This window comes from Dinoponera quadriceps, unplaced genomic scaffold (assembly GCF_001313825.1).
Source record: "Dinoponera quadriceps isolate SergipeBrazil2010 unplaced genomic scaffold, ASM131382v1 scaffold3386, whole genome shotgun sequence".
NCBI lineage: Eukaryota > Metazoa > Arthropoda > Insecta > Hymenoptera > Formicidae > Dinoponera > Dinoponera quadriceps.
Window position 1 is genome coordinate 1,165,072 of NW_014557714.1, and position 15,346 is coordinate 1,180,417.

Sequence of the window (15,346 nt, forward strand, 5' to 3'; positions counted from 1 at the left end):
ATATATAGAGCTGCTGCAGGCCGATTTATTCCGCAGTTATAGTTTTGTAGGGATTGTGAATGATCTAATTGACATTTTTTATAGAAACAAACGGCAAGTTTTTCTGTAGATTGAACCAAAACAAATATTCAGTGAAATTTAATAAAATGGCAGCAAAAAACAAAAATCGCAGAAGTTAAGTGCATTTAATTACAATAGTAAATAAATAAATTATATTTTTTAATAAAAAAAATATATATATAATATATAATAAATATATATCTATATATAAAGAATATTAAATTTAAGAAGAATACATATTATATATATATATATATGAAAAAAAAATGTTTCCGCCCGGGATCGAACCGGGGACCTTCCGCGTGTTAGGCGGATGTGATAACCACTACACCACGGAAACTTGTTAGAAGGAGAATCATTTAGAGTTAAATCCCGAAATTCAAAGAGGAGAATTATTAGAGTTGAATTTCTAAATTTAGGACAACTTTATAGTATGATTCTTCTCCCAACGAGTTTCCGTGGTGTAGTGGTTATCACATCCGCCTAACACGCGGAAGGTCCCCGGTTCGATCCCGGGCGGAAACATTTTTTTGTATTATTTAACATCGTCCGAAGAGTTATACATAAAAATCAATTTTGGGAAATCCTAAAATATGTAACACACTAAAAGTACACAGAAAAAATTTTGTATTTAAAATGTTTCAGTGTGAAATTTTATTGTGTTACTTTAACATGAGGAATGTATTAAAAAGTATAACAATTATGATGTTGATTATAGATTAGAGTTTGATAAATGAAGTAATTTCAGTTTGGGTTTTGTCTCGATCAATCAAGCATTAATCTTCAATCCGTAAATCTCATTCCCTAATACTCATTGAGTATAATCATACTAGCCATATTTTTATCATAATGCCGAACAATCAGGCAGAGATATTGATAAATGAGTTATCACGTTGTCTCTTTTTAGCGTGGATTATACTGATTAAAAAAATTAATTCTGGAGTGTACATGAATTATAACGGAAATTTATAAGATTATATAATATAGGATAATTCTATTGGAAATAATACATTGTCGTGCATAAATTGAGTTTTTTTTAGTATAGGTATTGACGAGGTAATATTGTTTTTAGTAAGAGACCTTTTATCCCTTGATAAATTTTCATACGGGTGCAGAACCTCGAAACAGCCGAAGGTAACTAAGAAAGGTGATATTATGAATTATTTTTAACCGTTCGTTAATAAATATTTGGACATTCAGAGTGTGGCCCAGCGAGCGCTATAAAACGCCGCTTTTTCCTTCTTCTCATCTTTTGGAGCCGAATAAAGGAAGAAAAAGAAAGAAAAACATTTCGAAGCGCTTGCTGGATCACACCTTTAGTATGTAATAAAATGTTAATTTTACATTTATGTCTATCTCGATGTTTTTTAGCTATATATACAGAAAACCCACAGTAACATATATTAAATATTTCTATAAAACTACATTTCTGCATTTATCATCTGCATTCATTTGACACAAATTTACCGAAAAATTTACCGACTGGAGGTTATTAAATAGCAAACTTCTCTTTTGCACTGAAAATTGTAAGACCAATGGTCGTTAATATTGCCTATAATAGTGGCACAACCTTATCTTTGGTGTTCGACAAAATTTATCCAGGGCCAGTATGAGCCCCGATCACAATTATGTCGGTAAATCTGTTTTAACTGCTGGATTCAGAAACTAGTAGATACGCTATTTGATTTCGCTAACAGCCTACAGATAGCAACTTGGATATCACAAATCAAGTTCTGTCGTGGTCAAAATCGTATCGATAGAATATATTTGACACAGTTTTTTGATTGGAAGCATTTCATTACATTAAACAATTTAGTTAAATTATTATATTAACGTTTCGAAAATTTCAGCATTTCATTCACATAATAAAATCATTACGAATAAGCATAAATTTATATGTTGAATATTGTATTGATCTTTATTATCCTTTATAAAATATGACTGAACTAAAGATTATAAAACATACGATGCACGACAAATAAATGCAATGCGCACGCTAATTATTCATAATAGCACATTTCATTAGCGTTACATTGGCCAATATTGAAACAATGTAACGTCAATGAAATGTGCTACTAGGGATTTCTTATACTTAAATTAATGGAATGTGCCATCGTAGTGTCGAGCATTAAAGTATTAAATAAAAATATTAAAAATTTATAGGTATGAATGAGCACGATAAGAATATGAATTCGAAACGATACAAATGAATAATTAATCGGATTGTATTGAGTTAGTTAAAAAGTTCGGTTTGACTTTCGATAGATGACGTTACATGTATGTAACATAGATAACAATGCTAATATAATGTTAATATATATATTATTACATACTGGTATAAAGATAACATCTTCATAGCGATTATTTGGTTAATGAATTATTTCTGTTGAATGTAATGTCGAATTTGATTAAAAAATCCAACCGAACTTTTTAATTGACCCGGTAAATTGTAAATTAACCGTCTCTTACAAGAAACATTTCGATTGTAACTCTTAATATAGTTACATTAAATCATTGAATATTTACAAAATTTGAATTGTCCCTTTATATGCACATATCGAATATTTTGCATTTTAACAATTCTAGAGTTTGCACGCCATGCGGAGACTCTGCGAGAACGTTCATATATACCGCAACGATATCTTAAAGATATTTAGTTACAGTCTCCAACGAATAACGAGGAGCGGGCAATTATGATATTATTAATCGTCACGAACTTCGATCTTCGATCTTTTCTTCATCGATCATTTAAGTACATTAAATTACATAAATATCTTAAGAACATGTAACACAAATTTCTCAAGATTTCCGCGGACACAGCACAGATTCCGATTAGAATGTGCACATTTGTTCCCAAAATTGGTTATCTCCCTGTATAATACCAATTAATAATTCTACTCTTATCTCAAAATGGGTTCTTTGTCTAAAATAAAAAAAAAAATGCAAGAAATCATACTTTTTTAGTCAATAAAATTAATATACTTTTATGTGATGAAATCCCATTTTCTACCAACTATGAATTAAATTCAATAAAATAAAAAGTGAAAAAGTATTTAAAACATAAATTGAATATTTACATTTTTCATATTTTATATTTGCAGAATGTAAATATTCTAGATATTTCATATGTTTCGTTTATTTCTAATGTAAAATAAAGATTAAGAAAAATCTTAAAATCTGGAAACATTGAGGAGAGCAAATAGGATCTATTAAATAGGTTTAGGCATAATTAATATATTTTTATTTAGATTGGCGTGTTTGAAACACTACATTTTTATCTTAATCTAAATCTGAGTAGATTTCTCAGATATGATAAATGTAGGTGCGTTCAGGAAACATAGTGGTTGTGCAACCGTTGAACAATTACTGCTTTTAATTAAGACATCCTTTTAGATCCGTGGCAGATCTGAAAGAATATTTAAATGATAAACAATGATTCGATGAAGCACTCACTCAACCGTTGTGTTTTCTGAATGCGATCTATCATTTTTGGAAATTGTACCGACACTCCGACCTCTTAAAAAAATTGTCCGCGCAGGACTTCATTTACTAAGGCTTTCAACGACTTTCAACCTTAAGTCCACATATAGATACAACATGTAAAAGGTTAAACATCGTGATCCTAGCTACGACGAAGGCATTTTCGCAGCCTGGCGCACAAAATCCAAATCGGGGACATTCGGAAATCCTCGAGAATAAATCCCTCGGGATCGTTATTTCGCTCCGCCTGGATTTCGATCGTGACCCTAGCATCCTCTCTCCTTTCCCCTCTCTCCTTTCCCCTCTCTCCCCCCTCTCGCTCTCTCTCTCTCTTTCTCCCACCGTTCCTTTTTTTCGTCACGCTACCGTCGCGCGAAAGCTCGTAGGTGCAACATCATCCGCCGAGGGCGAAAACGATAAATCAAGAAACTTAACACGCGCCGTTATTAGCATTATTTCGCGAGGCAACGCGGCGATACGCGAGGGCAGCCGTCCGCGGCGTCCGCGTATTAGACGCGGCAGAGCTCTCTCTCTCTTTCTCTCTCTCGGGCTGCCCGCAGCTCGTGTGTCCTACGTCGTTCGTTACGTTAATTTATTCGAGCCCTTCACCGACCAGCGTTGTTGAGATGTTGTTGCGATATCGGACCGACGATACAGTTGACGGGACGACACTCGGCGGCATCGCGCCACCCGCCGTCGCCGCGGTGTGGGTGAGAGAGCGTTACGTTCCGTTAGTAGGATGAGGCGGTGGGGGGAGGGGGGGGGGACACGGCCCGCCGTGGAGAAGTACGCTCGTATTTTCCTAACATTATTCCACGGTTCGGGCTCCGATACTCCCCTATGAGCGAAACGGAGATCTCGCCTTTGTTCGGTGCATCAGTCTTTTAAACAACTAACGACGTCGTACAATATTCTCCCTCGATGTCTGTTTTGTGCGCTGAGAAACCCATTTAGTTGAATCGATTAAACTCTTGTTTGAATACGGGCAAACAAATTTGTTGGCTGTAATAACTAAAATTTGGTTCGTCTGGCGAAGGTTTGATTCTTTGAAGTTTCAGAGATTTCGTAGAACCAAACCAAAGAACTAAACCTAGGTTCTTGTAATCAAAAAATGTGTTTGCCCATGTCCAAACAAGAATTTAGTTGAGTCAACTAAATGAGATTCTCAGTGTGTTTGTTCTCTCTCTCTCTCTCTCTCTCTCTGTCACTCTCGCTCTTATTATTAATTTCTTCTTCGATATCAAATCGATTATTGCTCGCAGAGCAGGATATTGTTTAATATTAGATTAAATGCGAGAAGCTCGCCATGTCCGTTGAGCAGGAATGAAAACAAATTATCCAGCTTCGAAGCATTAATAATTTTGGCGAACAAAACAAATAACATCATCTTTTCAAATTTGTTATGCGGTCGTTCTATCTGATTTGTAACATTCAATTCAGTAATCTTCTATTAGTCGGAATTTAGTGGAAAAAAAAAAATAAACGATGGATTATTTTCTAGTGTCTGACCGAATTTCAGTTTCGGTTTCGGTTACGGCTATTTTCCGCCGAAAATAAGAGTTTTGTTTTAATTTCGGTTTTAGCCAAAATTGAAAAATAGTTTTGGCGTAAACTGAAACTAATCAAAATCGCAACACGTCGGTCAAAATCGATGCAGCGACTGCCACGGACCGCGGAAACTCTTCCTCCTTCGCCGTAATGCATGTTTCATACAAATTTCATATCAAATATATCTAATCATAAGTTCTCAGAAAATATTGTTTAATCATTATTATTAATACTATCCGATATAACTAAAGTACAAAATGTAATTATAAGTATGTGGAAAATTATACAATCATGAGTTTCCAAAAGGTCTCTTTTTTAGGTCTGTAGCGGAGTTACCCTCTGCTTTTGGTTTTAACTTAAAAAATAGTTGCAATATGCATATAAGGTTATTTAAATTATAGTAATTGGCATTACACTGACACTATAATAATAACTAACACTATAATGATTCTTGCTAGAAAAATGGTACGGTCCTCGTTATATATGCTATACTATTTTCTAGACGGAAAGTTTTAGTCTTATATATAAGGCATAAGATTGAAAATCGCAGAAATAACTCTAATTAGAATGGTAGGACTATAATGACACTAATTATAATAGTTTCAACCTTATGCGTACATGTGAAAGGCTAAAAACTATGTTAAAAATTCAATTGAGGGAATGACACAGCATACATAACTCCGACTGTACATTTGACTATAATTCCTTTACTTATACGATTATAGATGCAAATATAAGGCAATTTCTCTCGGTGCATTTAAACATCTGTAAGTATGCTTGTCGGATGTACAGAAATTTTATTAAATTTAAGAAATTTGTCGCAATTGTTATTTTTAAAACGGATAATTTAAGATACGAGAGAAGATAGTGTATCGATTGCATACAGAAAAAACAAAACAATTTTACACGCTTTGAGAAAAATATTCTACGTTCACATACGTTCAATAATTCAAGATCCGACAACTGTGGAATCTGAAGTTTTCGTTCAGGTCAAGTTGACCCATGAGTACCGAGAAAACCAGACACCCACGATTAATTTCAAATTTAACTTCTAGTCGTGCGTCTTCTCAGCAGAAGCCAGCTTTCAGCGCGCGAATCTCGTCCCGACGTTTGAAATCGGAGAACGTCCGCTCGAACGTATTAAAGACATGTTCAAGAGACGTATTTAACTATCTATCCGCTCTACGCTTAGAACAACGCTCCCTCCGGTATCTTTTCGCGGATGCTTCGGTTGCCCCGCGCGAGAGCGAGTAGTTTCGTTCACGGAGCGTTTGTTGCGTGCGTGGTGCATGCGCTCGAGAGAAAGAGAGAGAGAGAGAGAGCACGTTGGCCCACGCACGTGCTTACGAAGGCCCACGCGTTTCTTAAATACGAGACGCGTCAGCTGCGTAAAGAGCCGTAGGCCAGCCGCGCGTATATATATGAGATAGGCGTATACACCTCCGTAGCCTTTGTCCGGCTCAGGATAATTGTCCACGCGCGCGGCCGGCCATCGGCACCGCGATATCGGTGTCGGATTCTGCCACACCTTCGGCCATTGTAAATCAATCGGCATGTACCGAATCCCTCCTGCCGAGGCCCCGGGGCCTCCTGCGTTACATGGCCACGCTAGGTGCGCGCGTGTCCGCGCCTTATGCGTGTGGGAATTGCGTAACGCGTCGCCGCCGCATCATCGCTCTCCGTTCCACAGGGGGACACAAACATTACTCGCCCGTCGTCGACGAAAGCAGAGCTTTCTCTCTCCGGCCACGCTCTCGCTCGTTCGCCTTTGTGTCACGCGGAACGTAACGCGCGCGCGATGTCGAAGGCGAGCAAAGGGGGAAGAAAGGGATCACGCGCGCTGAAGATGTCCCACCGGTGAGACTCGATTCGCACTGTCCGTCCCCGGACCCCCGGGTCGAGATTTTCATTTTACTTGGACGCTCCTAACGCTTATCCTTCATGTTAGCATATTAATCCTTTACTTTTGGCGCATTATTTATATATACATGTATTCATATCGTTAAAACTATAATTAAAAATCCGGTTTTCTCCATTTTCCCACGGATTTGTTTAGTCTTTTTTTTTTTTCAAAAAGTAGAAAAATTCGTTTAGGAAAATTCACGTGTGTTCAATTAAAATCTGCCACATTTACTTCCTCCCGAGTAAAGAAAATAATTACGTGTACTTAACCGAATTGCTCAGCATGTAACATATAAACTTCATTTAACTTCAATTAAGGTGCACTCGGTAATATTGTGCTTAATATATAAATAATAATATTGCTTAACATGTAACATGTTAACTTCATTTAACTTCGTTTAACTTCAGTTAAATGTACACAATAATACTGCTTAACATATAATAATAATATTGTAGGGATTTTGGTTGGAAATGAAATTCTTCCTCCGCGTGTTAGATTTTAGTCTTCGACGTGGGACAAATGATGAGTAGGAGCTTCAATTGAATAAAGCACAGAAAGTTGTATTTCTCGTATAATAATACAATGATACAACGTGTGCGACTCGAGTCAAATAATGCGATTAGTTCCCTCGGTTTCTGACGAACCACTCGTTTCTCAACAATCCTGTCGATCGTACTATTTGACTAGAGCGAAGCCATCTCATGGTATTATCGGCTAATCCTGCGGGAAGCGTGATTCCTACATTCGGCCATTTCAAACGCTCCCTCGATCCCTGAAGGATACACAGTATACGGTTTCATCTAAAATCAGCTGCTGTCGTCGCGATCTCCGAGCTTTCGTCTTTATCGACTTTAACAACTTCGTATCTATCGTTGCCTTTAATTTGCGATACTCGATATCCGCACGGAAGCTTGCAGCAATATTGCTGCAATATTGCTGTTTATTATAACGCTGATTTTCTATTTGAAATTTTAGAATAATCTGCGTTACTGTATTTCGCAACTGATCGCACTCGTCATTGAAATATTGATATTTTTGTTCTATTAAGGAAAATATTCGAACATCTTCACGGTGTTTCATTTTTTTTTCTAAAAAGGTTTTCGAAAGGCACATCTTTTAACAACAATTTACGTGTTGGTGCTATCGGTCAGGAGTATCGAACGACAATTTTATTAAAATAAGGATAATAATAATAGTTGGCACAATCTATCGTTGATAGGTTATTCAAGCTGCCCATTGCCTTATGACACGTAGTTATCGCGATATATTCGGTATTTTCTTTAGCACAATAATCGTTAAAATAAGACGCGAAGGCTGCGCCTTTATCAGTTATAACACGCTACGGGTTACTGAAAAGCTATTGTATCTTAGCGAATTTATTTAAGATTTCTTTAGTATCAATGATCGTGGTGGAATAAATTTACCTGAATCTTAAAAATCCATCTACTATAACTAATACTTAGTCTAACTATTATAAGTACTAGTATAACTACTAATAATAATAACTAGTACTTGTACAATTTGTCATTAGATGTAATTGTCATCAGATTTAAGTGATCGAAACCGGCCGGCCATCATAATAAGTGCTGAAAGACACGTCACCCTTAAGTATAAATCGCAATTCATCTTTTTGTTTACCTTTCTTTCTCTTAAATGATACATATGGTATATAATATTTTATAAAGTTCTCTACTTTATCTTTCAAACGGAATATAATATTCGTCTTGGACGGTTTCCCGTTCACTTTTATAACTCCAAAATGTCCATTTACGAATAGTATCGTGATACATATCTGATAATACAACAACTTTATCGCTTGTTTATTTCATTCACAACCCGTTTTCGAATACATAACCTTCATTAAGTTTCTTAAATAACAATTGTTTAATAACTCATAACCATTCCTCTTTATCCTATTTATTTCAAATTTTTTTTACTTTCTCCTTTACTACGCGGTTGCAATATCTGCAACATCGGTTGTAATAATCAGCTGGGTTGGCTGCTTCCATTATATTTAGTCATTATAATGCCGAAAAAAAGCATCGATTGACTCTTCTAATTTTTAGGTTGGTTATATGTTATTATAAGAATCTTCTGTGAAGATCTAACATATATTTGGTCTTTTGATTCGAGAGTTTCGGCCTCCAGTTATTAGGCCACTTACGAGTACACTTGGGTGTTGGGACATTCCTGATATCGCTTGCTATGTAACTGGATCTCTTCTCTCACAGTTGGAATGTGTGTTGTAATATAGGAAACGGTTGCTGACAAACCAGGAGACGTTGAATAATGTCCTAAGGATTTTCGTTTGAAATCTTTCCGGTATATCGATGTTTGACTTACTTGCTGTACCCCATAATTGAATGCCATACGTTCATATGGGTTCGAGGATGACTCTATGTATCGTTGCTTTAGATTCTGTCGTCATTTTTAATCTTCGTCCTATAAATAAGTAGATATTTCAGACTTTTGTATCCGGTTGCTGTCTCTTTGTTCGTATGTGCTTCTGCGTGATTAGTCGACGATTCAACTAGAGTCCAAGCTATTTAACTACGTTTGCTTGTGAGATGGAGATTTCAAATTAATGCTAAAACTGTGTTTTTTCAATCAAAACCAGAAATCTGCTAAATGTATTTGTATGCTTCATATGCTGTCCGACGCGGTGTTCAATTTCATAATCGAATTCATCGAGAACGAACGCCCATCCGGCAATTTTCGGCGATATAGTTTCTTTATGCAACATTTTCCGAAATGCTTGACAATCGGTCGTTATCTTAAATCTTTATCAGTCGTTATCTTAAATCTAATTCTCCACATAAATAAACATGAAACTTCTTCATAGCTTTAATTATAGCTTAAAGCAAGAATTATTTTGCGTTCCTACGTGACATGTCGGCCAGATATCTCAGTTTCCCGTACATTTTACAGGTCTCAAGATTACGAAATCATTGTGTTTCTCAGGGAAAATAAAAAAATAAAACTACATGTCGCAAGAAACTTTCTGTACGTCATTTCTCGCTTCTGACGTCATAAAACAATATGGCCGCCCGAGAGGTAGCCGAGCCTTAAACATATAATGATGAAATAACCTTGAAGATCCAAGATCAATGCGTAAAAATTGCGAAAAATACGGAGAAATCTGGAAGAATCTGACGTCACAGATTTCTAGCAGAGCTTGCTATGAATTTTTGATAGCAGAAAGGTAAATAAATCTAATACAGGATCTGTTCTATCAGATTATATTGCCAGAAGTGCTGTCAGAAATGCGACGGAGCCTGCAGACAGGCAACCCAGGCAGATTATCAGCAGAAATCCAGCGGAGCGATTTGAACGGCAAATCGGTAGCAGAAATCGAGCAGATCTCGCTGCGCGCAGTTTCTGCGCGGCAGGTTCTGCGCGGTTTCCGCTGCCAATCCGCTCGGATTGCAATCTGTCAGCGGACTCTGTCGGCAAAATACGGGCCGAAAGCGGACACAGATGGCTATGGTTTTGGTGCGGGATCCTGTTCAAATTTGCTGCCAATCTGCGCGCAGTCTGCGATCAATTCGCTTACTGGATGCATTCGGCGCATCGGTACATATGATATACTCCCAAATATATACGTAACAGGCAGCCTCGGTCAAAAGTATCAGAACGCGAGGAACGATTATTTTTTTACAAACTTTTAGACGTTACACAAGTGTGATTTCGATATTCTCTCGCTACAATGCGAAAACTTGTATCATTGTATTTATAAACATTTAGCGTAGATTTGTAGAGCTTCTTCGTGTTGTATTAACCATTACTTTTCTAACAATATCGTTACGAACCAGGTTGCTAGAATAAAAAAAACGTGATGTCAGGGCATCCATTATAGAATCGTTCGAAATAGATTCGATCGTTTTATCAAATCAAAGAAGAGCGGTAATTCTGTTTCGGAGCAGCGCGACGATTAGCTTTTAATAGACTGAAAGATACTTCGTCAAAAGAGGCAGTTCTTAGAACACACGATCTACGAGCGATCACAGAACTACATACGGACGCGAGTAAACAAGGAGCTACGGAGCCGCTCTTCTCCAGAGAGAAGTTACTGAAAAAGATATTCATCCGGTTTATCATATAAGTCACAAAAGTACCGAAGCCGAGGTGAAAAGGCGCTCTCATAATCTCGAGGTTTCAACCACAATTAAGACCGTGAAGAAGCTTCACGTTTATCCACCTGGAAAATTCGATGTAAGACCACCGGTTGCCAAGCATTTCAGGAAATATTGCCCGAGCCACCTTAAGTATCGAAGAATGTTTACGATCGACAGACGCTCGCCAGACGGACAATACGAATCCAGCTTAGAGCGGACTCGAATATTTCAAACGTGACTTACGAAAAGTAAGCGCGCGCGCGCGGATAAATATGAGATACGAAGCCGGCAGCGCGGTTTCCGGTCCGCCGTGTGCAATCTCCGATGGTAATCCCGACGAGAACGCCCCCGCTTTGGCTCGGCGAGAGCGCCGGCCACGACGACCCTCGAAAACCTCGGGGCGACGCGCATACGTAATTAGTTTTTCGCGTTAAGCACGTCCGCGTATGCTCATGCGCTCGCGAGTCGCGGCGCGCAACACGCTCCACGAAATCGTGATCTCGCGCGAGGATGCGCGACGTGGTGTGACGCACACCGACGACGACGACGACGACAAGGACGGCGGTAACGGCCGGCAGTTCTCTCTTGCCGGTTTCGCGGACGACCGTTTCACTAGCCCGTCATCATCCCTCGCCGCGCTGCCACCGTCTCCCCACCTTCCCCCTCCCCCGTCGCTGTCCATCGAGAGCGCTCGCGTTCACCGTAGAAACTCGAAATTGGAAAACGGTCGGCCCAGAACCAGCGAAATTAATTGAAGTCTGAGTGGCGAACGATGAAGGGGCTGAGGCAGGCGGCCGCGTGCAGAAAGAGGAAAACTCGAATGTGCGGCGGGGTGGGGGGGGAAGAGTAGAGAGAAGGGTGTGGGCGAGGGGGTGGCGAGGTATAGGAAAGAGGAAGGGGGCGGAATATCGGGGGGAAAAAGAACGATCACAGAGGGATGAGTATGCGGGGGGGATGGGGGGAGAGGTGGACCGATTGCGGAACTTGGCGCAACTTCGCGCAGGCAGACTGGACACGATGCTCGACCAGCCAACCGGACCTTCCTGATAGCCAATACGGGGTCTCTAGGCGAATTTCCTGTACATCCGCGTGCGAGCATACATCCCGGGCCGCCTCGCCATTTATTGCGGAGAATTTAGGTTTTCCCTTCGTTGTTTTCCCCGCCGGCGCGCGACCATTTGCAGATTGGCGGGGGATAAGCAATAATCTATAACGGGCGAGAACGGACAAACGGACGGACGGTGGCTTTGGTCCGCGCGCGAGAAGTTGCCCGGCATCACCGAGACGGCGGCGCGAATGTGTACATACACACACATGCGCGCACAGTCGATAATGTCCGTCCGTGTTCTTCATTTAATTTAATTAAGCGCGGGAAGAACGCCCTGTAACGCGGGCTAATTAAGCCGGGGACGTGGACGGATTATCGCGGTGTTTAGATTATTACTGAACTCTAAGTAAATGATATAATGTCAAATGAGCGCTGTAATAGGATCTAACGCGAACGCGGGCTATCGGTTTGAATTTGTCGAATTAATCTCTCGATGGGCCGAAATTCGCGAACGGGTGTGTGTTCGACGTTACTCGGCGCTCCGCTCGCGGTTTCGCACGTTTCCCCGTGTTGACATTTTGATGCTGCTTTTACGCTCCTTGAAATACGCTCCCGAAAATATTCGCGTCTAGTCAGACGGCTTACAGACTAGTAAAATCTTACTTCGACGATACCACATCCCGCATAGAAAGTTTCTCGGGTTCTAATTGGGACGGCTAGGCTGATCCCCGGAATAATTATGGATTCCAAGTGGGCAATTTTTGCGGGAGATTTCGGTTGGATAGTATAATGTTTCAAGTACTGATTCGAAGTGGGAAACATAAGCAGATCCTCTCTGGTCACTTCCAAAGTTTCCCTATAGTTTCCTTCTAGTCTTTATTTCACGTTACGGTTAAACCAAATATGTGAAGTATTTTAAGTTTTCTACTTTACAAGTATATACGTTTACACGTTTACACGTTACGTACGCCTTATTAAGCATTCGTGGACGACCGTTTAAAATATAACAAATTTAGCCAAATTTTGTACAATATATAGTAAATATAAATATGATACAATATATAATAAATATAAATATAAAAATAATATATAGTTAATATAATAAAATATAATACGTGTTTATTAACCATCTAATCTCATATTCAGTCAAATCTGATATTCCATCACTCGATTCTGACGTTGACGGTCGCACATGGTACGAAGCAGGTCACGATGTACAGCCAATCAGCATCGCGGAAAAGAGACCACCCCAATTTGGAATAAGAATAGAATTTTCCCAATTGGCATCCTATTAAGACATATTTTGTGACAATTTCAGTTTTCTAATTGAAATCTGTGTTGTACAGCGGAAAATCCGGGAAAATTTCTATGCGGAGGATTGATCAAATTCCCCTCCTCAATCTCCAATTCTACAGATCTCATTTCAACCATAAAACAACCCACTTTTGCGCGCTAAAACAACAAAAACAAAACTTTAAGACATCATCATGCTCGAGAAGTGGGAGTGAATGATATCAGAATTGAAATTGAGCCTTGCTATCTCAGCTCCTCTACTGCGATGCAAAACGTTTCCCGTGGTTTCACATTGAAGTCACATTGAAGCCGAAGTCCCTAACGCGGTCTCGAACATTTCTCATGGCGCGGCGCGGACTATCAACGCGATCAAGACCCGACCCTGTATCAATTATCTCTCTGTCTCTCTCCCCCTCTCCATTAAAGGCCAGTCTGCGCGATGGAGCGTTTCTCAGAAAGATAATCTCTGGAAACAGCAAACAAGTAGCAGCTGTGGGTGCCTCTCGATCGCGCCGTACGGCAAATACCGATAACCAATTCGCGAAGGATACGACAAGAGGAAGCGGAGAATCGCATACGGGCGACGTGTGGACGGACGGCCGACGCGCAGATATGACGTCGCGCGCACCTTCCATTCGCGGAACTGCATTTCCTATAATCTACGAGCAATCACTTGATAATTGGCTAGTCTGGCCCTACGTACATACACACACACACACACACACACATGCGCCCGGTGTGCCCGTCCTCGCGCATCCTTCCATTTGGACATCCTCAGACGGTCACTCGTAAAATGAAAATCCGGTGGACAAACGTCGTTTAATTATCGCCGCCGCTTATCGTACACACACGGCGACGGGCTCGCGCGTGATGAAAGTCACAGATGAGCCCGGTTGAAATTTCGATGCTGCTTTGACGCTCTTAAAGACAATTCCTGTTTCATCACGCGAACGTTGGGTAAACATCTCAGAAACGTCGCGTCGCAGATGAAGGTAGCGAAATCGAACGTTGCGAAATGCAGATTCAACATTGAAAAGTCATTGCAAGAATGTCCGATGCCTGCCGAATTATAACGTCTTGTGGACGTTCAACGTTTAGAAGACGTTTGTTTTCTGAAACTAAAGGAGATAGATGTAACAAATGTGATATCGCACAATTTATTTGGATATTATATTTGTTAGGTCTGTATTTGTCTCTTGTAATTTAAGAGTAAAAAGTCACTTCTCATGAATCTCTCCCTTTGAATGGTTTCGATCTCGAACGGCGGTCGGTCGTTTGTTTGTTTCTTAGTCGTGGTCGCTTAACTTCGATGATTAAACGACTAGTAATTATTCCAATGGCTCTGATGATATTGCTGTGATTTATGCTTGTATAATGTATTTTTATTCACTCACGCGCACTCACAAATATGTGACATATTTACTGATAGACATTAAAAACAACGTAACAACAGTTGCTACGCGACAGATATTAATATAATTAATATAATTAATATAATTAATATATATGATAGAGCATTTTTATCTCATGAATTAAAGGAGATATGTGGACCTAACAAATACAACATTAAATTACTATAAACGCCATATAAATGATCATATTTTTAGAATTCTGTACGCTTAAAAATTTATTTTTTATTAAATAAAATTTTAATATGTATTATATTATTTCATATTTTCATATCTCTATCTGTGAATTTCAAAAGATAGTAAATTGTTCAACATTGTTTTATCGTTGTAGCAACATAACTAATGTAGAATAATTGAAAAATGTACGTTGTTTCAACTTTGAAAATATATCTTTGAAAATATATCTACACTTCACATTCAACATTGCAACGTATCAACAATGTTATTTCTACTTTCTGTGCTATATGGAATTCCATTTAGATGATCTGTA

General features: G+C 39.1%; 1 protein-coding gene and 2 non-coding genes across 3 annotated transcripts; 1 reads left to right on the forward strand and 2 right to left on the reverse strand.

Annotated features, from left to right (window-relative positions):
- Positions 1-327: 327 nt before the first annotated feature.
- Trnav-aac lies at positions 328-400 on the reverse strand. The gene has a single exon. It is a non-coding gene; the product is annotated as a tRNA-Val (tRNA).
- A 112-nt stretch (positions 401-512) lies between these two features.
- Trnav-aac lies at positions 513-585 on the forward strand. Its single transcript has one exon. It is a non-coding gene; the product is annotated as a tRNA-Val (tRNA).
- Positions 586-10,293: 9,708 nt separating this feature from the next.
- Positions 10,294-10,842, reverse strand: LOC106749398. Its single transcript, XM_014628801.1, has 3 exons — positions 10,801-10,842; positions 10,450-10,525; positions 10,294-10,406 (listed from the first exon to the last, which is right to left on the reverse strand). The coding sequence occupies exons 1-3, from the start codon at positions 10,840-10,842 to the stop codon at positions 10,294-10,296; spliced, it is 231 nt and encodes a 76-aa protein (XP_014484287.1).
- Positions 10,843-15,346: the final 4,504 nt, after the last annotated feature.